The 23,700-nt window shown below is 39.8% G+C and overlaps 2 protein-coding genes across 5 annotated transcripts in view; both read right to left on the minus strand.

The window, feature by feature from the left end:
* LOC116049241 (focal adhesion kinase 1-like) overlaps window positions 1–12,841 on the minus strand; it is a 71,755-nt gene extending 58,914 nt beyond the window's left edge. The window contains exons 1-2 of one of the 3 annotated variants that reach the window (XM_036006637.1): window positions 12,549–12,841; window positions 4,650–4,676 (exon numbers count right to left, since the gene is read on the minus strand). Coding sequence is in view for 1 of the 3 variants with exons in the window: in XM_031298716.2 (XP_031154576.2) it covers window positions 4,650–4,676; window positions 10,696–10,732 (64 nt within the window). In the remaining 2 variants the exon portion in view is untranslated. Of the gene's footprint in view, window positions 1–4,649; window positions 4,677–10,695; window positions 10,827–12,548 lie in introns of those variants that run through there. The other 2 variants (XM_031298716.2, XM_036006634.1) reach the window with 2 other exon arrangements.
* Window positions 12,842–16,537: 3,696 nt separating this feature from the next.
* On the minus strand, window positions 16,538–23,482 carry LOC116049240 (protein NDRG1-like). 2 transcript variants are annotated; one of them, XM_031298715.2, is made up of 12 exons: window positions 23,229–23,481; window positions 22,849–22,954; window positions 22,206–22,326; window positions 22,014–22,076; window positions 21,836–21,896; window positions 20,490–20,576; window positions 20,106–20,162; window positions 19,791–19,957; window positions 19,470–19,569; window positions 19,168–19,203; window positions 19,011–19,062; window positions 16,538–17,463 (listed from the first exon to the last, which is right to left on the minus strand). In XM_031298715.2, the coding sequence occupies exons 1-12, from the start codon at window positions 23,277–23,279 to the stop codon at window positions 17,231–17,233; spliced, it is 1,134 nt and encodes a 377-aa protein (XP_031154575.1). In that variant the 5' UTR covers window positions 23,280–23,481; the 3' UTR covers window positions 16,538–17,230. The 2 variants fall into 2 exon arrangements, with proteins under 2 accessions (XP_031154575.1, XP_035862419.1); XM_036006526.1 differs by lacking the exon at window positions 16,538–17,463 and adding an exon at window positions 17,666–17,771 and having other exon boundaries at window positions 18,969–19,062; window positions 23,229–23,482.
* Between the last annotated feature and the right edge of the window lie 218 nt (window positions 23,483–23,700).

The following is a 23,700-nucleotide window of genomic DNA, read 5'->3' on the forward strand; positions in this document are numbered from 1 at the left end:
ACACACACACACACACACACACACACACACACACACACACACACACACACACACACACTATATACAGCGCAATCCTTGAGCAGTTGAAATGAGTGCACCAAAAAGGCTATACAGTGAGAGGTATGTGTGGAAGCCAGAGAGAGGCTGTATGTAATGTATACAAGAGTGTGTGTGCATGTGACTAAGCAGGTAGGCGACTGTGTTCATGTGTGTGTGTGTGTGTGTGTGTGTGTGTGGGAGGGGGAGGAGTGTCAGCAAAGCAAAAGGAGTGTATGCGCAAAATAGAAAAAGTGAGTGTGTGCATGTATGAGTGAAGTGTCTCTCCTCTGCTGTGTTTTCAGTATAGGCTCTGTGACCATGCTGCGAAAAAAAGCTGCTCTGCTCACTAACAAGCGGGCGTGTGTGTGTGTGTGTGTGTGTGTGTGTGTGTGTATGTGTGGGTGTAGGGCAGAGAAGGAGGGGAAAGGAGGAAAACATATTGTAATTGTGACTTGATGCAGTGGAAAGTAAGCAAGCAGATTGGACAGTACTAATAAATATGCTAATAGCACCACACTCTTAATCAACACCAACTTTAATAAACGGGGGCTCTCTCACACACACACACACACACACACACACACACACACGTCTGTCTGTCTGTCTGTCTGTCTCTACTGCCCTCAGCAGGTCTCTACTGCCCTCTGTCCTCACTCTCTGTTGTCTCTCCTCTCTGAACATATTTTATCTGCTCCTGCAGCATGCCAGGTCTTCAATGGCAATAAAGTACTCTGACATTCAATTCCTCTGATGTGCCAGAGCACAAGATGAATGTGACAACTTTCGAGCTGAGCTTCCGGCTGCAAAACACTGACAACAAATTATCATATTGTGATTCTTTTGTGACACAAACTGATGTTGAGCATTAGGTACGTATTCAATTATTTAATAAGTCCTCCAAGTTAAAGAAAAGATACGTTGTTTGTAACTGACCCTTTAGATCGACACATTGAAGTGTTTTGTGACCCGACAGGACTAGTGGCTGCTGAGATCAAGAGTCGACTGGTGGTACCTTTGCTCAAATTGCCCTTCGATACCAACAGAAACGGAATCATTCTGCTGCAATGAAAGTCAGTGTGGGCAGTTTTTGTTGGATACTGTAACTGACAACTGCATGAAAGTTTTATTCATCACTTGGACAGAGGTGTGCTGGAGACCTTCTTCAGGAGCCTGAAGATTAACTTGAAAAGAAAACCACGACCAGCAGGTCGATTTTGGGGCAGTTTTTGTCATTTGATTCAGCTAATTTAATGGTTTGCCTCTAAAGAAGGAGTAAGAATTGCCAACAAGAGACTGACACAGCGCGTACAATACAGCGAAATACAGCGCGTAGAGCCGACGTATTTTCACATCTGACTCTGTGAATTAAGGATTTATTTCGACCAAACCAGAGTTTGTGATTGTTGGAATAGAGGAAAGACTATATAAACACGAGTTTTATTTTGTTTCTGTGCAGTTTTATGTGACTTAACAAGGTAATTATTCTAGTCTTGGCTTGGTGAAAGAGACAAACTTGAATTCAGAAGGTTGTATTTTTCTGTTTAGGTGAAAAAAAATGTCTTTTCTTGACATTTTGTGAGTTTATTTTATTTACTAAAAAAAAAAGCTAAGAGAGCTGAGCGAAGTCGACGCCAACGTGCATTGCATCCTGGTACAGCTGCCACGGCTCTGTGAGCAGGAGAACTCACTTTCTCAGTCAATATAGCATACACAGACAGGGGGATTCATTTATTCAGTGGACTACATTTACCATTAGTACTGATTGGACATCCACATTAAAAGTGGCAAATATGACTCTTAGTTAAATGTTAGGATGCACAATATAACCGCAATGCACTGTTTTAACAATAAACTATGATGATAATGGTTCATGCCATAAATTGGGCTCAGCCCCAAAACACCATATGCAGCAATACACCAAAAGCCAATTTTTGACCAGGCATTGCATCACTCTTTAGTATATCCTCATGTAAAATGACACAAGAATGAGCAATATGACATGATAAAACAAAATACCTTAGTTTTTATCAGTTATGTAGCCCTAGTTATCCTTGATTTAATAGATTTTAAACCTCATGTGGTGCTTAATGCCTCAGCCACACTGTGAGCCTAAACTCCAGATTTGTCTTCCTTTGTGTTTTTAAACGTATTACCACTTAAAATATTGCGTAATATAAATGATGTCCTAACAGAGTTACAGAGACTGAATGTTATGTTCAGAATGCTCTCCACTAAAAATTAACTTGTGATCCTTATCAGCAGTACTGAGAGTGAGAGTATTCCCAGGGATGTTATGGGCCACAGATGTTCAGTTTACTCAGTCTGTACACTGTCTGCTATGCTACTATTACTTTCTAGCAAAGTCAGAAAGCATCATCTCATTATAATTTTCAGTTAACCTCAATCTTAACCTCAACTTTGGCAACATGTCTGGAGACTTGCCAAAGTTAAGGTCATGAAATGTAAATTATGCTTCTGTCCTTTTCAGGAATGACAAGTTCTCAGCTCCAAATATACAACAGCCTGCTTAAAAACATAGGATCAACCGTTACCTAGCAACAGCCATGGAGTGAGACTGGTGCCCAGCGCCATAAAATCTTATCTATACCTATGAAATTATTTAGCTCTATCAGCCCTCTTTAAGTGTGAGTCAAGACTGAGACCAAAGAACATAATCCTTTGTCAATCTCTCTTAATTACCATGAAATATAAAACTGAAAGGATACTAGCATTTCCATTAAGTGGTTGACATTATTTCTGTTCATATCCAACATGACTTTGCGTAAACATACACGTCTACTTTCTTAAAAGGTCCAATATGTAATATATTTACTGTAATAAATCCAAAAATGACCACAATTTGTCATCAGATATTAAGGAAACATGCTAAGTTGAAATACTCTCTTTTCTGACAACAATGTTAATGCCAGTATTTTCTCCTTTTGAAATTTCCATTCCGTGACGGAATGTCTGTTTGTGTTTTGGCCTGTTTGTTGTTATCAACTGCCCAGTTTGACAGCCAGGCTGGGTTGCCAGATACCCAGATACCTGTAAAAACGTAAAACCAGCGCGCTACAGCTGTAACGTCAGTACAGTCATGAAAGCAGCAAACAAACTAACAGGATCAACGGAGATAGATTCTACCCGACCTAAAAAAAACTGGCATGTTTCTAACAGTTGCGTGACTAGAGACGTAACAAACCCCGGGTAAATATTGGAGATGTATTTGAAATATGCAGACAGCTTAGAGCCCAAAAGGACGCCGAGTTGGCCAATTTCCTCCTGAACAGGTAAGCATTAGCTTCAGACTAATTTATTACGGCTTCAAGGGACGGGCATTTTATGTCATTTCAACATTTGTGTAGCTACTCACATTGAATTATATAGCTAGAGTACCCGAGTTGGTTATTCGCAAAAACAATTGAGACACAGCCAGTAAAGTGATCCCGACCAGTCCTGGCTAACGCCACCATACTAACCCTGCTAAATGCTAACTGCTAACGTTACCGGAGGACGAGTCAGGCGGGCCACAGCTGTTTACAACATGTAGCCTGTTTAGCGGCCGGAGCCGACAACGGTGAGTTATTTGAAGCCAAGAGAGGGGGGCTGTAAATCGGGAAGCGATTGTTGCCATAATTCTAAGCCAATAAAGTGTGTTCCGTCGGGTGGAGAGAATGGCAAGGTAGTGTTATTTTTAGCAGTTCCTACTGTAATTCTAAGTCGAAAAAGTGCCTGTCAGTTGGGTACAGAGCTCCGTGTGAACACGGGCTTTTATGACGCTGTGCTGTGGAGTAATGTCTGGCTATGTGAGACAAGCGTCTAGCAACATTGTTGAGGATGATGCGGTCTCAGCCTGGCAACCTCCGTGAACTTCGGATCTGGGGAGGAGGGGGCGGGAGAGACGACTCTCTCCAGTATTTTGAATTTGTACTGCAGTAACTATTTTAAACACTAGCTGTCAGTATTACATATTGCACCTTTAAGCCAAGTGGCGTGTTATCTGTACGCATTTTGAGCGCCGTATACAGCGGACGGGTTGGGTTTAGGAAAAGAAGAACCGGTTGAGTTTAGTAAAAGAAGAAAGTGACGGTTGAGTTTAGGAAACATGACACGCGGGACACGATCCCCGGTCTCCTGGGTGAAAGTCCTGTGGTTTGCCCATCCACCACCCCGACCAACCTCCCTACGCGGATACGGTAATGGAGGCAAAGGCCAAACGGCGTTGATAAAACACGCTAAAAAGCGAGTATGCATCTTGATAACACGCCAAAAAATGGCATACGAATTGGAGTGTCATACATACACCACTTAATGAGATCAGTCTGTCATATCAAAAATTACATCAGGCACCAAATACCAAAGCAAAAAAAACTAAATATATTCGATAAGGTTGCAAAGGAAACCTTTATATTGCAAGTTTGAGGCAATCATTTTTACACTCTGCACACACAATGCATACGACTATGCATGCATTATTCACTACTACTCATCTAGTGGTGGATTTTAAACATCTTCATCAAGTAAAACTGTCTACCATTAGTTGACAGGTAGTTCAACAACACTTGCCTGTATTTAAAAAAAAATATATATATATATATATATATACTCACCAGCGTAGTATGATATTCTGGAAATATCTGGAACAGAAAAGGGTGAGGGGGAAAAGGGATTTTACTTAGATAAATGTGTGTATAGAACACCGTGTTACAGTGAATTATTCAATCAAAGTACCTTCATGTAATGGATTCAGTCATGGCATCAATGAGAGCCACTGTATTATAGCTAGTTGGCAGTAATATTGTACTAGCTGAGTTACTGTCAGATTGTTCTGTGGCCAAAAGTATAAGAAAGTGGTGTTTATTCCGTTTGGAATATTAACTGTCTATTCAACTGATTGACCCTCATTATCAAGCACTTGAGAGACACACATTTGTCTTGCATGCATGCACGCACAGATAAACTGTCCACTTGTATGTATGGTAACAAGCTACTGCACTTCATATACTGTATACTACTTCCAGTCCTTCATAAGCCTCCCCTTATCTCTCCAAAACACAATAGAGAAAGATGAAAAAGGGAGTGCAAAGAAGGAAAAGAATAAATAAAGAGGCGTAGAGGGAGAGAAAGGTAATAAAGAAGGCAGATGGTGTGAGTGAGAAAAGAGTATAATAGCAAGAGAGCACAATTTAACAGAGGAGGGAATCAAATCACAGCATCATTAAGAAATGGAGTCAGTGACAGGAAGAACACTGCCATTAGTTATAAATTACTTACATAAGTATTACCCAATAATCAAAATATCCTCAATGAATTTTCTGTTGACTGAATGAGAAATCACAACACACATGAAAGAGGACTTTCATCACTCGGAAAGTCCAACTGTCCAATCCAATTGATGCAATGCTCAGTTTATTTACCAGCCAGGTAAATAATTTCTAATCACGCTAAGCACAGCCACTGGTTTACATGTCAGCACTGACCAACCAGTGACTGTGCAGCAGCTCTAATGAATCAGGAGGATTTAATATGAGCTATATTCCAGACAGTCCGGGCGAGGCGAGAATCATGACTTGGCAGAATACATCTGCTCTGTCATGCTGTAATAACTTCACCCACTGGCCTCACCCAACTATGCAATCTGTCTCCTAACCACCTTCATGTCACCTTCTACTCACCACTCCTCTATCTTTTCACTCACTCTTCACAATCTCACGTAAACATTACACCAAAATGAGCAATATGATGAAAAGTCCCTCTGAAGCTACGCTGATCTGTTGCTAAGCAACAGACACAAAGCAGGACTGTGGTGCTAATTAGGATGCCAAGGTTTTGCCTTATATGAAGCTGCCTACACATCATAAGAGGTTAAACCGCGAGGTAGGGCGCAGAGCACAGAGGCAAAGCGCAGCGCAGGTACGTCGTCATTGCTTCTGGCTTTGGTTGTGCCTTGAAAGGTTAGCGGCAACGAGGTCAAAGTTGAAATAATTTGAACTTTGAGGCAAGCGGCAATTCCAAGCACTGCGCGATGCCAAGGGTAGCGCTTCCTCCGAGTTGTCTTCACTGCTCTCCCCACAGGAAAACAATATATGTCATATATATCATGTGTAGGCGGCTTTATAAAAGCTGTTCCATACGACCTACTATTACTGTATTATGTGTGATATACCAATGGTCAAATTATGCTCTTGTAACAGATAGTATGAAAGAAATAGCATGTAGTATGGAATTGGGACACAATGTAAGTATCTTCTTCATTTCCTTCAAGCAATACATTGTGAGTCAGTCAATAGCATATTTCTGAATTTAAAAATCAAGTAAATTTAGTATCAATACTGATTTCTTTGAGTGTGCAAACACACTACAAACTCAACATATTCAGGATAAGACTAAAGTATATATTTGGGACACAGTTTAGGACTAGGGTATAACAATAAACTGCATGGGTTATTAAGTTATAACATTTTGGTTTTTACATTTTATTTGGTTTGATTCACTGCTGCTCTGTCTGTGTTCTGCCACTTCACATAATTTCCTCTAATCACATAATCCAATTTGTTCCTGGCAGAGTTGTGTCCAAAATGTTGACTACAAGTAGGATGCTATTAACAAAAGCAACATAACACCAATCCTGGCAATATTCTCCCTCTCCCTCACTCTGAGTGTAAAATGTAGCCTACTAGTGATAAATGTAGCATTTAAGGCACTGACACACTAAGGAATTTTGAGCCAGTACTGGCAGTGCATTCAGTAAAAAATGCTTAAGCATGTATTGAAATGTTTCTTGGTGTTAAAAAAAAAAAAACACATTTATCAATAGAATGCTGAAGCACTATTGCCCTTGAAAATTGCCCACACATTTGCCCAATACAGCTGCCTAGGCCAGTATATATTTGAATGTTTTAAATACACGTACAGACGTACGGCAACATGCACATCACCCACATACACATTTTGTTAAAGAGACTTTCCTTTTTTTTGTTTCAAACAAACCTCTAGGCAGAAATGTTTTCTCAATGTCACCAGAAATGACCTAGCTTTAAACCCAACTTTAATCTTTCACATCCACAAATAATGACCCAAAACTAGAACCACATTATTAAAACAGAAATGAAATATCTGTCACATTTTTCACTTGCATAAACACTCCAGAGGTTCTCCCTCCTACGCTATCACATTTCCCCCCTCACGCTTTCAGCCTTCTTCTTTCTCCCACTCAGAGTAGAAAACTATTGCCTCTGGTGGCTGTAAACCACAGAGGCTACGCTACAGTTGACACCACCACGCTAAGGGCATTGCACAACTTCATTCTCATCAGGAAAACAATAGCAGTCTTTTGCAGTCCCTCTGTGCTGTCAGAATAGAATAGAGAGCAGCAGTGAGTGCAACATCAGAGAGGAGAATAAAGTCGCCACAGTAGCAGCTACAGCTTTAATGATGTAGTGGTCATTGTAAGTAGCAGCTATATAAAAAAAATGATTGTAGTATTAGGACTACTGCAGAGATAAAGAAGTAAGCCAGAGAATGGTCGGATTCACACCAGCGCCCCTTTTCACATCTGTATTTTTAATGTTTGGCAGAGGAAGTGTCATCAAAACATTTTTTACATGTTGTCTGTTGAAACACCTGCGTTAATAACCTTCATTGGCCCAACATGACCCAGGAGAGCCCATCCTGGCAGTTCATTTGCTTATGTACACACAATCAAATGAAGCTGCATGCTCAATTTGTTAAACCGTGTGCAAATAAAAAATCCTTTTACATTACATTATGCATTACTGCACTTTCCAGTGCATCCATATCAAGAGTTCAGAAGTACACAGTGCAAAGTTTGTAACATCCCACCTTCACATATAGTCATCAACAGCCCATTATCACTGTCATCAATTATTTTCCTCCTAACAACAAATACACTGAACCACACGCTCTTCTTTTAATTGAATCTAGTGTATCAAAGACTTGATTCAATTATAATATTTGTATGTTATATAACATTACTATTATACACCCACAGTTTTGTATGAATTTCTCTCAATGTAAGCTACTTAGAAAAAAAATGTGTCTGCTGTCAGACACAAAAAGAATTTGTGGTGTGAAAAGAGAGAAGATTCAAACAATCGTGATATCAAATTTTACAGCCAGAGCTGTGCAGCCATGGATTAATGTATGTTCTTACTTGTAAGTTAAAGTTAAAGTTAAATTTAAAAATGAATAAAAAAAAAAAATTAGAAATGCAAAGATTAATCGATTAGGTGTCAACTATAAAATTAATCGGTTCTATTATGACAATCGATGAATCGGTTTGGGTGATTTTTTTTGGTAATTTCTGATTCCAGGTCCTAAAATGTGAATATTTTCTACTTTCTTCACTCTTCAAGGATAGTAAACTAAATATATTTGAGTTGTGGACAAAACAAGATGAGGATGTCATCTTGGGCTTTGGAAAACACTGATCGTCATTTTCTGACATTTTATAGACCAAACAACTAATAAAGATTAATCAACAATGAAAATAATAGTTAGTTGCAGCCCTTCTGTTAATATATATATTTTCAGCTATTTTACTCCACTGGGTGCTGCTCTAATCATGACTGCATTTCTACAGAAAATGCAAAGTAAAGTCAATTTTTTATTTCATTATTACCTATCATTGTTAATTGTAGAATGGGGTTTCTTTCCTAATTTGAATCATGTTACAATTGCTAAGTCAGATTTCTCCCATAATGATTTCTGAAATGCTCGGTTTGACTTCCCATTACCATGCAGCCCAATGTGTTAAATATCAACAAGAAAACCCGATGTGATTCTCTTCACCCATGCTATATATGGATTTTAGAGGCAGGTGTTCCAATTATTGTGATATTGTTTTTTTTCCACATTGCTCAGCCTAAAGCTAATGTCAGATTTAGGGCAGTGTCACAAACTTGATTAGTGTAACCTAACCAATTGCTTTGAATATACATCCAGACATCAGAACTATATATATATATATATATATATATATATATATATATATATATATATATATATATATATATATATAAAAAGAGCAAATGTATGATTTGATGAGGTGTAAAACAAGTTATTTCACAATCATCTGACAGTGTGTGCTGACCACATGGAATAGGTTAAACAAAACAATGAGCTATGCAAATAAGGGAAGGTTGTTGATGACACAACAGGAGCACATGCTTCCAGTCATACTTTCACTGCTCCTAACAAGATGGCCTGCTGCTGTGCTGTCCTGTCCCCAAAAGAAATGACAACTATAGCTCTAACAAACATGGACTCAACAAGTATAAATAAGACCTAGCATTATATTCTTCTATATAAGTGGGAAGAACATGACACAACCCATCAGGTATCTAATCTATAGCTAGTTATGCAACAGCAGAAAACATGGCCCGGGGCACAGGATGGGTTTTTGGAGATAACTGTCCTGGAATTCAATACAACACAATAAAGTAACCACAATTGAGGCAAGACACGAGACAACACATCTTAAATGAGATCAAAAGGCAGAGTTTTGCATACTTTATAGATTAAGAGGTTGTGTGTGTTTTTATGTAAATATTACAGGCACAAACAATGTCTGAGGACCATCTGTATTCAACTGCATAGGCATAAATGTGGGTATTAAAAAAGTGACTAAAGCAAGAGCTATTTGCTATTTGCTTTTGCAGTTGCCCACCTACGTATACCCCTGTGGACAAGAAAAGTGATATTTGATAGTTGTGGCCTGTAGTTGTTTAGCTCCATTTATACAGAAACCGAAATCGGATGTTTAACTCTGTGGTACAGGTCTGACCAGACCTCGTTGCCCCAATAGAGTTAAGAAGATTGGATTTCAAGCCGTTTCTCTTTGCGGTAAACAATGGGAAAAAAATCAGATGTCAGCCACATACAAGGTTTAAAATATAGACCTTTTATGCTTGTGTGAATGCTGATTTAGATGCACAGGATGACTTTAAAGAATAACTGGTCAGGGCATTAAAAAAAACATAACAGAAGCCTATATGGGTGTTAAATTAAAAGCACACGTTATCTACAGTTAAACTGACAGCAGGTTGTTAAATTACAGCTGTCAGTTTTGTATTTCATTGTCATAGGTGCCAGTGCCTGTGAAGTGTGACAGTCGCAGTGGCAGTGAGAGTCACAGTAAAGCAATAGTAATAAGTGGTAGCAGCAGTTGTTGTACTCCATCTTTAGGTTTGTGGGATTTATTTTTTAAAATAATTTAAAATTGTTCACCATTCATTCAATTGAGTACTTCATATGAACAGCACACATTTAATTTAACACGTGGATGCAAGCCTAGCAAGCAAAGTCCAAAAAACATTCAGGGCAACAGACAAACAATTCGTGCCAATTTATTCATTTGTCAAATCTGCTGTCAGAAGCAACCAACCAGGTTTATCAAAAGAGAACAGAGCAGACTAACACTGTATCAGAGCCTTCAGCGTCTTTGTTTGTGCTCCACACTCCCTACCTGTCATTTTCACATGCAACTGCTTGCACGGCGGTGAGCAGCACAAATTCCTTTCCAGCCCTCAGCCTGCCAGACCCTCTCTACCTGCCTAGCACAGAGCACCCACACAGCAGTCCAATCACAGCCCAACACATTCCCCGAGCCATCAGTATGACTACACACGTTCATACCTCCATTGGTGCAGCCCAGGAAATCCCAGAACTGCATGTTGGCAGTCGGCACACAGAGGACTGAAACTCTGCTAAATCACAGACGCCTGTATTCCTGTTCTGTCTCTCCCCTTCCTAGTTGTACTGTATGCTCTCACTTATAGGAGAGGGAAAACACCCGCCCACTGATTGTTTGGGACTGACACACCTGGGGGCTGAGTTTCATTTCCAAACTGCTTCCTCCTCCTCCTTAAGCTCTCATTTTGAATAGTCTTCACTACTTCTCCCTCCGCTTCCTATCTTATCCACTACTCTGTCTCTCATCTTGATCTGTTCCTGACTGAAAAACAGACACGTATAAAGATTGATCCAACATCCTCCATGTTTCTTTCCACGTCCCTGCCTCTTCAGATTAGTGGAAGTAACTGGAGAGGAGGCAAGGAGAACAGACAAGAGGCAAAAGAGAAACAAAGCTACAGCAGAGTGCACGTCCTCCTTCACATATTGTGTGAATAACAAGTATGAAGATTATGATTTCTACTAAAAAATGCTATTTAAGTTTGAGAGATTCTTCATATGTACACAATACTCAGACATTTGAATTTAAATCACATATGTTAAGACAGATCACACAAAATTACTGATGTGCAGGACTCCGGTTTTTATACTGCAGACCTGTGTACAACCCTGGGGAGAAAAGCCATGAATCACAGCACTGACTGGACATGCAATCTGATCAAACACTAACTATACTTTCAATACTATCTACACTGTAAAGTGATTGTGTTAGTCCAGTGGAAGGGTAGTGACTTCATGAAAATGCTAGGAAGTTACCTCTCTTGATAATTCACTCAATGCTATCATATCTCTTTTCCCAAGAATAGCTTTCCAGGTATTCTTAGATGCTCCATCATTAGTAGAATTGAATTACATTTTGAGTTTATTTAGTGGAAAGTCAGCTGATGCCAGCCTTGTCAGGTTTTTATTCAAGTATAAAAGACTACAATATGTTCTGAGTACTTTGGGGTCCTGACCCTTGGCTGAAAGGGGATGTGTACAGGGATGTGATCAGGGGCAACAGTCACATAAAGGCAGGAAACAAGATGGGGAAAAAGGAAGTAAAACAGAAATCTATAGGAGACATAACATGAGGGCTGCTTTGACTATACAACCCCTGCAACCCAAAAGAAAAACTGACTGTTCAGCAGCAGGGCTCCGCTGGGCACCAGCCTCCGCACCATGTTTAGTTCTGTAAATGTTGACATTGCACCTAAAATGATGTTTTAATCCCACCAAGCATGCTCAAAGAATGATTTGTGCCTAGCTCAAATATTAGCTAATACATTTCACTCGGCGTACCACAGCGTTAAGTGTTAAGTATTGTAGTTAACAAGAAGACAACAAGCAACCGAAAACACTTAGACGCACAGGTTAAGTAAGAAATGCCCCTTTTGTCTCAAAGCCGTTGCTTTCAACAATAAGTCTCAGTCTGAGCAACTCGTTATTCATCAAAACAGATGTTTTGTCACGGCGTTGTTGCTCTGCATTACAGAAATCCTCCTTGGCTTGGACCTTTGCACCTAACCGGAGAAACAGAGAGGGGTGGTTTCGGCCACTGCACCACTGTCGGTCTGTTAGGAATACAAATGACTTCGCGGTGTCAAAATGACCAGCATTTAATTCCATTCAGTCCCCGATATTTTATCATACATCCTAATACCAGCTCCTATAAACACACCCCCGCGTATTGCATTCGCGTTAACCCCATTGTCTGTGTGTTACCCCCTTTAATGCTAAGCTAGCTCAGCTAACGGTGGGCTATTCCCATTTAATGTTAATCCGCCCCCCCCTCCCCCAGAATGATCAATACTCACCCGCTTTAGCCTTGGAGCCCCGGCCGCACCTAAAGTTACTCTCCGTAACCGGCCACCTTTTCCAGCCAGTAAGTTTGAATATGTATGAACCCGTTGATATCAGAACCGGCTTGGTGGCTGTATCGCTCCGTTGTGAGTCCCTCTCCCTGTCTGTTTTTGTCCTCAACAGCGCCGTGCCCGGTAGTCGGTGTCCACTGACGCTAGCTGTTTTAGTAGTGCTGCTGCTGCTGCTGCCGCTGGAGCTTGAGCTTTTCCAACATGGCTGCAGCTGGCTGGGCTCACTGACAGGAGGAGAGGGGCCCTATGTGTCCAGTACTACAGCAAGGGTCCCCTAATGTTTGTTTTTATGAAAGACCCCAAGTTCACAATACCCTCCTTTCCTCCATTTATCTTGTCAAATGATGTCATGGAGGGTAAAGCTCTCCAATCTCAGTTTACCCAAAATGTTACAGTATGTTATCAACATAAATGACTGTGTGGTCTTTCTAGTGGTTAAACAGGGAATAATAAATATTTATTGTAAGGTTATGCAACATGAGAACATAATATAGGCAGTTCCATCGCTTTTTGTTTGAAAATTGAATTCATTGAATTCATCAATTTTTAACAAGCCTTGAGGTCGACTACAAAGACCCAGTAGCCAGAAATGTCCATAAAATAATGGAAAATAACAGTGCTCACATTATGATAAACCTAATAAACCAATGCTGATTACAGATCAAAAGAAAAAAATACCCATAAGATACAGATTATAGATGAACAGCTATTATTCATAATAAAAGTGGAAGTAGTAAAAGACCAATTTAAACAATAGCATAACAAAGTAGAAATAAAAATAAATAAAATTAGAGCTTATGTCCTCCTGACTAATTTCACCAAAGGGGAAACATGCTATATGTGACCATACCACATGATATACCAGACATAAACGTTAAAAATATAAACCGTGTCTATGAACAAAATAGTAATTATCCCATTGTACAATATGTTACTGCGTGAAGCTGAAATTAAATTGCTCTCCACATTGTCAGCCCCACTTTGGGCTAGTAATCACAGTGCTGGCAGGGCAGCCATTAAACCCATGTTAAATCACAAATGTCTACCAAAGTGGATGAAAATTTGCAGGATTTAGTGTATTTGTGACACAGCCCAGCGCACAAAAGCATAGTGAAATAATAAGAAACACAAGATACATGTAAGAACCCACAGTCGTGCTGGAGCTGATGTCTCGTGTTTAAAATGAAATCTTCAGAGATTTCTGTCATACATTATTCATCATAGTATTATAATGTAAGCTAAACAAAAGAAGCTTTGAAATAAACACACACACACACACCAACAAACAAAATGATTGTGACTTTGATGCCATTATGCTGTCTGTGTGTCTCCACTGTCTTGCAGTCACATCCCAAAACAATCCATCTACTGACGGGCCTACACACAGTCCCACCTACACATACAATACATTCATGCATGCAGCTAATATCCATACACACACAAATGCAGACACACACTCAGTTCAAAGATTATTTTTATCCAGACAAAAGAGTGATGCAAATTATGACACAAGGGAGGAAGACACTTAGGTGGATTAAAACTCATGAGGTCATAGTTACATGGTGTCCGCTGGGCCAGCAGTATACTCCACATTTACACTTTTGGCAGTCACACAGCTTGGCAGCTATTGGGAAAAACATATTAATGTTTAGTGTAAGACGAATCTAATTAAACACTATGGGAGAGAAAGGAAAATGCAAATCAACCTTGAGCCATTTGCATCATCTTTATGCTCTATACTGTATGCAGTTAAAACCCCACTGTGTACTGTAGGTTGGTGTTATGTATCACACATATATATAATATGTATATTTCCACTACAACAGGAACAAGAGGCTAAACACGAACCATAAGTAGCCTACCACTGTAGCCAATAACATTCAAGGCACTGTGCTCATTCCAAACTGATTTTATGTATTTGGCAACTAAATTCAAATCATATAGAAATCAAACTTATGTCCTGGATCTGCTTGGTTTTTAATATCACTTAGCATACTATACATACATGACTGCTGTGATGCATAACGAAAGAGAACAGAAGAGGTTATAGAGCTCCATCTAGTGGACAGATTGAAGATGTACACTATGGTTTGTCTTAAAGCAACACCAAAGCACTTTTCCTCTTCGGTCCCCCTACAGGTTGGAAGCGGAATTGTCCATTACCGTTACCATTACCATTATTCCTATGTCTCATTCGAACTACAGATCCTATCCTGAGAGTGTATGGCTTTTTTTTTTCATGCCTCCCCATTAGATCTGATATCTAAAATTTAGATAAGAGGAGGTTAACCAATATTTTATTATAGGCTAAATCTTTTTATTCTTCTATAATTTCGAAAGCTGTATTTATGGATATGAAATTTGACAACCAAAATTAGGATTAATATAAAATATTGGTTAACCTCCTCCTTTCTGAAATCATAAAACATTTAAAACTGCATCAGCGTTTAACGTTGACGTTTGTTTAAGCCATATTACATGAAAGGGTTTAATTTCGAAGTCCGAAAGGCGCATCACTGAGGTGTAGGCCTCCTTAAGTGTAATATTGTGATTATACAACAACGGTTACCAACAAAATAAGTGATAATCAATCTGTATTCATATTGTGGAGCAGCAAGCTGGAGCTGTTTAGTCAGCCAGCCAATTTGAGCAAGTAGAGACTGTGGGATTTCCCAAACTGAATAAATCCCGCCCGCACATATAATCACAAAACTGCTCCATCGTGTTGTAACTAAGACATCTGCTGAAAAAATAATTGTATTCATTAGCATGATTGCCGTACTGTTTAGTTCAAAAACACCCAAAACACCAAAGTAGGCTACGAAGACATAGCGGACCAGACGCAAGCTTTTATTTTGAAAAGTCGAAGCTCGGGGACAGCACCAGCTGGGAGTGCATGAGACGGGAGGTCTCCGGGATGCAGCCATACCCGACTCACAGATCCGCTACCTGATCTGGCAAACTTGCATAGTGCGGTTATAGCCGATAGAAGTGACGTTCACCCTGTTACGAGTTGATGAACCACTGAAACGATTTTGGAAACATTATTTTAAGGTACAAAATAATCTTTGGTGTTGCTTTAATGCAGAACATGATTGATGTAATGTTTACATGTCAGCCTTTAGTATCATCAGATGTTTACAGAAAGTACAATATCTTTGCAAAAAGAGTTAATGACCGTCATTTTTTTGGGATTTAATACAGTCTAATGTGGATGAGAGCTTACACAGACAAATCATCAATTGTGATGACAAGGGAACCACAGAAAATCTTCCACCATCATAACAGTCTGAGGTGGTTTTCTCATCACACCACCAGTAATTGACATGTGATGATTTGAATCACAAAAAATGCCATGTTGATGGACAGCATAGACCTTTGGCATGACACATATAAAGATTGATGTAATCAGATTACCCCTTTCTTTGAAAACAAAGCACCTAAAGGTGCTGGAACATTTACCGATGTTTGGGTCACTTCTCGCGATAGAAATACTGAGTCTGAAATAATGCCTGTATCACGCCAACTTTCATCTCAAATGTTTTTTCTTTGTCACTTAAAACAGTCCACCACCGATTTAGCATTGCACATGAAAGTATCTCATGATGGACAGTTTTTCTTTAAAAAAAGGATCACAATCTATAGCAGAACCAGACATATGGTCATTTTTATTCCAATTAATCCAATCAAATAATCTAGTGAATGGTGATTCTATGTACAACAGAGAGCTGAAAGCAATATTTTGTCAGAATTATGTTGTGATTATCACTGTAACAATCCTATTTGGTTGTTTTTGTCATTTAAAGCCAACATTTTGAAGTTGTAAAGCAATTATAAGGCCTCTTTTTATGACAGTAAAAGCAGTTAGTGCGGGGCAGGTCAGATTGTTCTGTTTTTTTATCTGTAGTTAGAATAAATGAGAGCCAGCTAGATGATTATTTACAGTAAAAAGTGTAATCACTGATAGCATAAGAGATACTTACATGAAGTCCTCTGTTTTAATTGAGTTGAACAGTAACATGTCTATAATAATAATTACACAGAATTCCCAATGCAAGTCCAAATATAAAACATTTTTGAATCTAAAAATATGTCTATAAAACATTCCTGCAGTTAATAACACACAGCTGTCACAGTTGTGAATAATAAATACACGTTCCTACAGTTATGAGCATACAGTTTTTACACTTTTACACTTTATATACTGTGTCTTTACCTTTTAATTACATTCCTTATACATGAATATGCATTTGTGTATTACATAAACACATGCTTTTCAAAGAATACATTTCAGCTTGAAAGTAGACAAGGACATGAACAGGGACAGTGAGGGGGAAAAAACATATAGTAAAGAAGGATGACATACAGTAACAGTTCAGAGAGGAGGAGAGCAGTTGGATAGAGAAACTAGGAATGATGCCAAGAGAGTGACGCAGGAAAGGATGGTTAATTTATTGATGAAGGAATAGGGAGACAGAGTTTAGATAGACCAAAGTCACATACGACCTGTGACCTTTCAGCTAGAGATAGTGCAGATGAAAGGGCATGACAGTGGGAAGCTGTCTGAGTAGATATAATGAGGTATGATTTGATTTAAGTGCATGCGATGTAGTGCAGAGTGAGCTCTAGCATGCCACTTCACTGGACTTTGAGGCGATGTGGTCCACATTACTTTTGGACATACTCTCCATTGGGATGTCAGTGTGTGAGCGCCCGCGCTTCTCTTCGGTGCCGCGTGAGTGTGTATGTTCATGTTGCAGCTCGTTGGTGTGTGCGCGGCTCCGAGAGCCATCGATGGACGTGATGCTGGAGCTGGAGGTCGTCCGTGACCGAAGTCTGGTCATGCTAACACTGGACACTGGAGAAAGAGGAGAAATAGGTTTGTAATATTCTGCATCATCCTTTAAGGGGCATTATAATTCGTTTAATCCGTTTTGCCAACTGATATAGTACAATATTGATTCAACCTACATTAAATCCACTTATTGTCATAAATGCATTTATCATTTTCTGCTCTCAACAGCTAATCCTCTCATATACAGGAAGAGATGTTGGAAATAAACACAGGAAGAATTGAGTAGCTGGCATAGCTGAAGGGAGAGTGGCACCTGCAGAGATGAGAATACTTCCGCTACTGATCTATGAGATGTAATAGCTCTAATTTAAAGGGGTGCTATGCAGTTTTGGCCATTTATTCGCTTTTTTCTCACTTTTTGCTGGCAGGTTTCTCTATAGAGCTCCCCCTACAGCTTCGGAATAGATATTTGGCAGCTCCTATGTTTACTTGTGTCTGACTCCTCGTTCGGTCATTCTGCCATTTCCTCTTTCTCTGTTCCTCCGACAATGTTTTCCTAGCTTTCTGTTTCTTTTTTGCTGGCTCAGCCCAAGGGGGTAAGCCTCTCCTCGGACCGCGAACCTCCTATGGCGCCATTTTAATGCTACAAAGCGATCACCCTCCGTTAGCATTCCATTGACTGCCATTAATTTTAGCGCCACTTTGACAGCGAATAACTTTACATCTGAAGCGTTTAAAGACTTTATTTGTCCATTGTTTATTTCTAAAGAAACACGACAATGTATAAAAGGCTCCATTACCTTGTACCTCACGTTATGGCTCCGTAGCAGACGTTTTTATAAAAATAGGCTAACGATTGTGTCATAACCACGCGACTTACTGTCTCATAGTAGAGGAATTACCGTATAGTACAGGAGAAGCTCGCAGGCAGTTTCGTCTCACATTAGCTGTTTAAGTGTAATTACTAATGTTAACTAGCATTTTAGTTAGCAATAATTAGCCTGTGCCTATGTTATCTCCTTACATATACCTACGCTCTCCGTCTCTGCTAGATTGGGAATGATTGAGATTTCTCTTGGCACAGCTACCAGAAGACTTACAACTTTCAGACACGTTGCTCACGGCACATTTACGTCGTCTCTCTCAGTTGAGGCTGCGCAGTAAAGCTCAGCGCTCACCGGAAAAGTGCTTCTAACGGCCTTCACTGGTCTCCGTCCAGAGCAACGGGATCTGTTGGTCCATTCTTATATACAGTCTATGGCTCAGCCATGACGATAGTGTGAAAAACTCCATCGCTACCTTGTTAGCCGGTTCCTGAATGGGCGTATGTGTGCAGTGCCGTGAAGCAATCTGTTACATAGCGAGACCTGATATCACGCGATACTTCCTGACGCTGAGGCCGGCGGTTCACCGGCCGAAAGTTGCAAGGGTGGTTTTTTCCGCTTACAGGCGCTAGGGGGGAGCGAGGCGACCGCCATTCAAAAAAGTCATATAACCATTCCAATGACTCCGAAGCTGTTCAGTTAAGGTAAATTAAGCTAAAAAAAACCTGCATAGTTCCCCTTTAAGATTAAGATAGTTTGGGGTTAAGTAGCCCAATAGTGACTTACAGTATCCCATGCCCTGGATGAAATATTTCAAGGCTTCAATCACTTTGGCTGGCTGGGGAGACAAAAGATAAAAAATATTGAATATATTTCCAACCAATCAGGAGTGCAGATTCTACATTGTTGTCAGCGGAGTAGCCATCAAAATGTCACAGCGTACCTGATCCACCTGAGGAAGTCCTCCACAGTCCGCCATCTAGAAGAGCAAAGTGCAAAGGTCAGGTGTAGGCTTCAGTCTGCAGTAAAACCTTTACCTGGTGTTAGGTTCAGTTTAGTCTCGCTTTGCCAGACCATCCAAGGTAAAGCTGTTTGTGCTCATGTTGTTATTTCATTTAATAGATCACTCATCATTCTTCACAGGTTTTCAGCCCTGACAATATGTTGTCCAAGGTTTTCTAACTGTTTGAAAAATAACTATTTAGTTTTTTGCTTCATTTCTGTGTCAGTCAGTCTTTTGGTTACCTTGAGCAGAGTGGTCTCGGTGGGGTTGAGTTTAGAGTTGCAGTCGACCACGGCCTCCACAGCTGGAGAATTATCTCCTACAATCAGCAGGGTGGAGCACCTGTAAACCAACAGATGGGCATGTGAAATAAGCAGAAAAAGTAAGACATAGTTAGGACTGACAGAGCCTGCTGCAATGATGCAATGATGATTGACACATTGTCTGATGCTTTCTACTTCTTACCATCAACAAGGGTATTAAAATATGTGAAATAACATCCAAATATTCATTTTAAAGACCCTGCTGCTATACTCTCTTTAAATGTCAGTGGTTGTACTAACTTGAGGGTCCTGAAATTGATGTTTTCTCCAGGAATAGGCCTCTCCACCTCCAGAGCGTTGCGGTTGTTGTAGGAGTGGAGGAACTGAGTCAAGTTGGACTGGTTCATCGTTGTTGTGATGTTGTGACGGTAAGTAGCTATGAGGTCATGGTTGGTCTCGATCTCATCCTGAAAAATCAGTAAGACAGAGATATTCTGTATTCTGTATGTAAGACTCACTTAATATTTGATAATTTAAGTTTCTTTTAAAGATGTTTCCACTTTTGTTGTCATGGCAACTGAAGCCAATCACTGTAGAGTAAGACTGATAACTTACCTTTCCAAACAAATGTGCGATGACCGTGTCCGGGAGAGTGTGGGTCCATTCGGTGAGCTATAACACACACACAAAACATACACACAATTACATACAGCTAGATTCAGATAGCCTTTAATTTATTTACGTTCCAGGTTTAAAATAATCGCCAAATGGAGAACCAATCACAAGGACAAATACTCTCACTACTCTTCTAGCGGCAAAAATGGGACAAATACAGGCGTCACTAAACACATAGCAGCTGAAGGGTCAGGAACAATCAAATGTAATGTATATCTATCAATACAGGCGGTTGTATAGATTGAAAGTAACACAATATTTGAAAGAGATGTTGCTGTTATTCAACATACAGGATGGATGATCAACCCACACCACACTGCTCACCTTGCTTGCAACAGAATCAATTAATCCTGCAGCACTGGGGTTGATGTTGATCAAAACCAATCCGTCCACCAGATCTGGGTGATTCAGCTACACACACGTAGAGAAGACTAGTTAATGATATCATATTCAATAACTCTTTTAAACTTGCTGGCATGTTTTTCAGCAGTTCTCTCATATATTCTTTGAGCGTGTTTACAACTTAATGTCATGTTATTCTTGGACAAACAGATCACATCCTTGATTTCTATGCAGCCATACATTTTTATCAGTTTCTTCCATGGATACGATCTTGCTGTTCCCCATCTAGCGTTTTTTTATGGATAGCATGGCTGCTGTTAAAGACTTAAAGCTACATTGTGTAAAAATGTCTCCCATCTAGCGGTGAAATTGTATATGACAACCAACTGAATATTACTTTCTAGCCCTTCCCATTCCGAGCGCGTTTTAACTCCTACGGTGGCCAAACTCGAAATTAGCTCTTAGTATTTCCATCGTTTACACGCAGCTGTTCTAGCCACTCCAATATTAACTTTGGTCTTGTTGCTTTGCCTGTCGCGTTGTCGTTTTAATTCTCTTTTTCCCTCCCCCTGGCATTCGTCACGGTGCCACTGAGTGTAAGAGGGCGAAAGGCGGAGGTATGTCCTTCTTTGGCTAAGGTATTTTAAAGATGGAGGCGCTACATGGCGGCCGTCATTCGAGCGACTCACTCGTATGTATTCTGAATGACTCTGAATGGCAGATTCTACGCTTACGAGAATACTTTGATTAGTTGGTGGAAGTAATTACACATGAATGAGCACATATTTGTGAAAGAACAAAGGTGTTTTTGCTAAGAATCAACTCAAAAAATTACATAATGTAGGTTTAAGTTTATCTGTGGCTTTCGAATAGGAGTTTCATCCCCCCTCTGGGACTTAGGAGACATGTGTAATTGTATCTGTGTAGCTTTGCAAAGGAAAGATCTGATCAGTAACTCTGGCATAGATCTGAATTACGTATTTGCCCAGTGTACACTAGGAGGAACTACAACCAAGCGAATGTCTTTGCAAGAGTAAAGATTTATACTTTGGGGTGACCTCTAGCTCACCCAGTAGAGTGTGCGCCTTAATTAAGCTGAGTCCCTGGCAGAGACCCAGGTTGGAATCTGACCTCGGCCCTTTGCTGCATGTCTTCCCACCTCTCTCTCCCCTTTCCTGTCTTCAAACTATCCTATCAATTAAAGGCCATAAAAGCCCAAAAAACAATCAACAAAAAGATGTTAACTTTATATTTTTGCAAACTGGGTGTAAAACTATGTTCTCTCTCCCTGTCTCAAGTTCAAATGAGATTTAGAGATTGTAACTCACAGCGAACTTAGCCAGGATGTAGGCTCCAGCTCCAACTCCAAGTCCAATAACTCTACGCAACCTGTAAAGCACACAGTCACAAGGTCCAAACTGAATCTGAATCCTAGTGTGGGAAAATGTTCTAACCTTTAATGAAAGGGCAACTGAAAAGTGTTTCTTAAGTATCAGATTAACTCACCCAAAGTGTTTGAGGACAGCGGGCAGTGCTTCAGATAGCTGGTCCATGGAAGGGTAAATATATCTGAGGGGTCAAAAGTCAACATACCCATCAGCAGGTGTGGGATTCACTCACTTATAACTTCATAAAACAATGATAATATTACAGCACGACATGTAAATACATTTCAGAGTAAAAAAAAAGTGTACTGACGAAGAAGGCAGAGTTTTGGCTCCCTCATGTTGTCCTGGTGCTTCAACGTGACAAACAGGCAAATAGCTGTTGATTTCCCGCATGTCCTCGTGGTTGAACAGTGTATCAAAACAGGACTTGTCTATAAGAAGACAAAAATTACATAGATTCTGTTTAAGTGAAGGGATAAAAGGTGATAGGATTATGAAAGATAAAATAAGAAAACACAAGAAAAAAGAAAACAATATCACTCAGATTAATATTCATTTAGAGAGAATTGAATATGCGTTATTCAAAATGTACAAATGGATTAAAGTGTTGTTTTAGAGGATTTCAAATATAAATAAGGATATTTTGACGCATCCATGCAAGCTAAGAGGTTTTACATAACATAATGAACCAACAAGCTGTATTTACGCACCATGGACATCTAGTTTTCAGCTTAGCTGATATAAACAGACTGATGTTTAAAAAAAAAAAAATCGGATAGCTGTGATATGCCTTAATTTGGATATCAAGATATTTATACAACTTCTCCTTTTTACAGCAGTGATTTCCATTTGGTTAGATTTCCCCCCCACCTGTATATAGGTATATTACAGTTTATCTGTGTGCATTACATTACAAATGCCACATTATTGTGGGGCTGAGAGTTGGAACTTACGGTTCAGTCCAACATCATGAAATGTCAGGAGGACAGGGTGGTTTGCCCTCGGAGTTCCTACCATGATGCAGTGAACGTTTCCATAGTGAGTCTCTACATGCTCCTCCTAAAACAGATTTAAGATTTACAAAAAAACAGATTCAATCACACATTCAGATAATTAATACATGCAACTGTGTGTGTGTGTATGTGTGTGTGTGTGTGTGTGTGTGTGTGTGTGTGTGTGGCTGAAGTTACTGATGCACATATTATTACACCCAGTCGACTGTGCGCTGTACATGTAGCCAGGCAGAATACAAGTAATTTAACTATGCACAAGGATTGCACATGTAGAAGTGAATCTAGCAGCAAGTTTAACTGAAGCTCTTTGGGATACTTACAGTGATGTGGGGCTCAAATACAGATTCACACTCATTGTCGTCCACTTCCATCACTGCTGATGCAGAGTAAACCACAACAGAGGTAGGCTAAAGAAGATTGTAGATGCAGAGCAGATGTCCTGTGTAGATCTTTGTTTCTTAAACCCCTCTTTTTTGTAGCAAATAATTTTCTCCTTATTTGTATTTTTAGTCCAGTCCTGCAGTAATGATGACCTCAGAGCAACAGTGTTTATGCGTCTGACACACTTTTAGTTTGAGCTGGTTTATATATCCTAGGACACTGATCTGTGTCTAAGCCCTACTGTACTAATTTACCTCACTAAGCCTTACTATTAAACCTTACTATTTTAAGCCGACCTTAGGCTGCTGTATTCCCACAGAGACAGCACTGTATTTCCAAAGGGAATTCATATCTTCACTGTGAAAACACAACTTTACTGTGAAGTTTCCATGCATCTTAAGATACTTTGAG

This window comes from Sander lucioperca, chromosome 10, assembly GCF_008315115.2.
Source record: "Sander lucioperca isolate FBNREF2018 chromosome 10, SLUC_FBN_1.2, whole genome shotgun sequence".
NCBI classification, from domain to species: Eukaryota; Metazoa; Chordata; class Actinopteri; order Perciformes; family Percidae; genus Sander; species Sander lucioperca.

Bases quoted from the DNA above. Each gene is read 5' to 3' on its own strand.
- LOC116049240 (XM_031298715.2), bottom strand. From the start codon at position 23,279: ATGGAAGTGGACGACAATGAGTGTGAATCTGTATTTGAGCCCCACATC. The intron at 20,163-20,489 runs GTGAGCAGTGTG...TGTGTGTTATAG, and splicing joins TTGATTCTGTTGCAAGCAAG to CTCACCGAATGGACCCACAC. The intron at 19,958-20,105 runs GTAAGTTATCAG...CTGATTTTTCAG, and splicing joins TCGCACATTTGTTTGGAAAG to GATGAGATCGAGACCAACCA.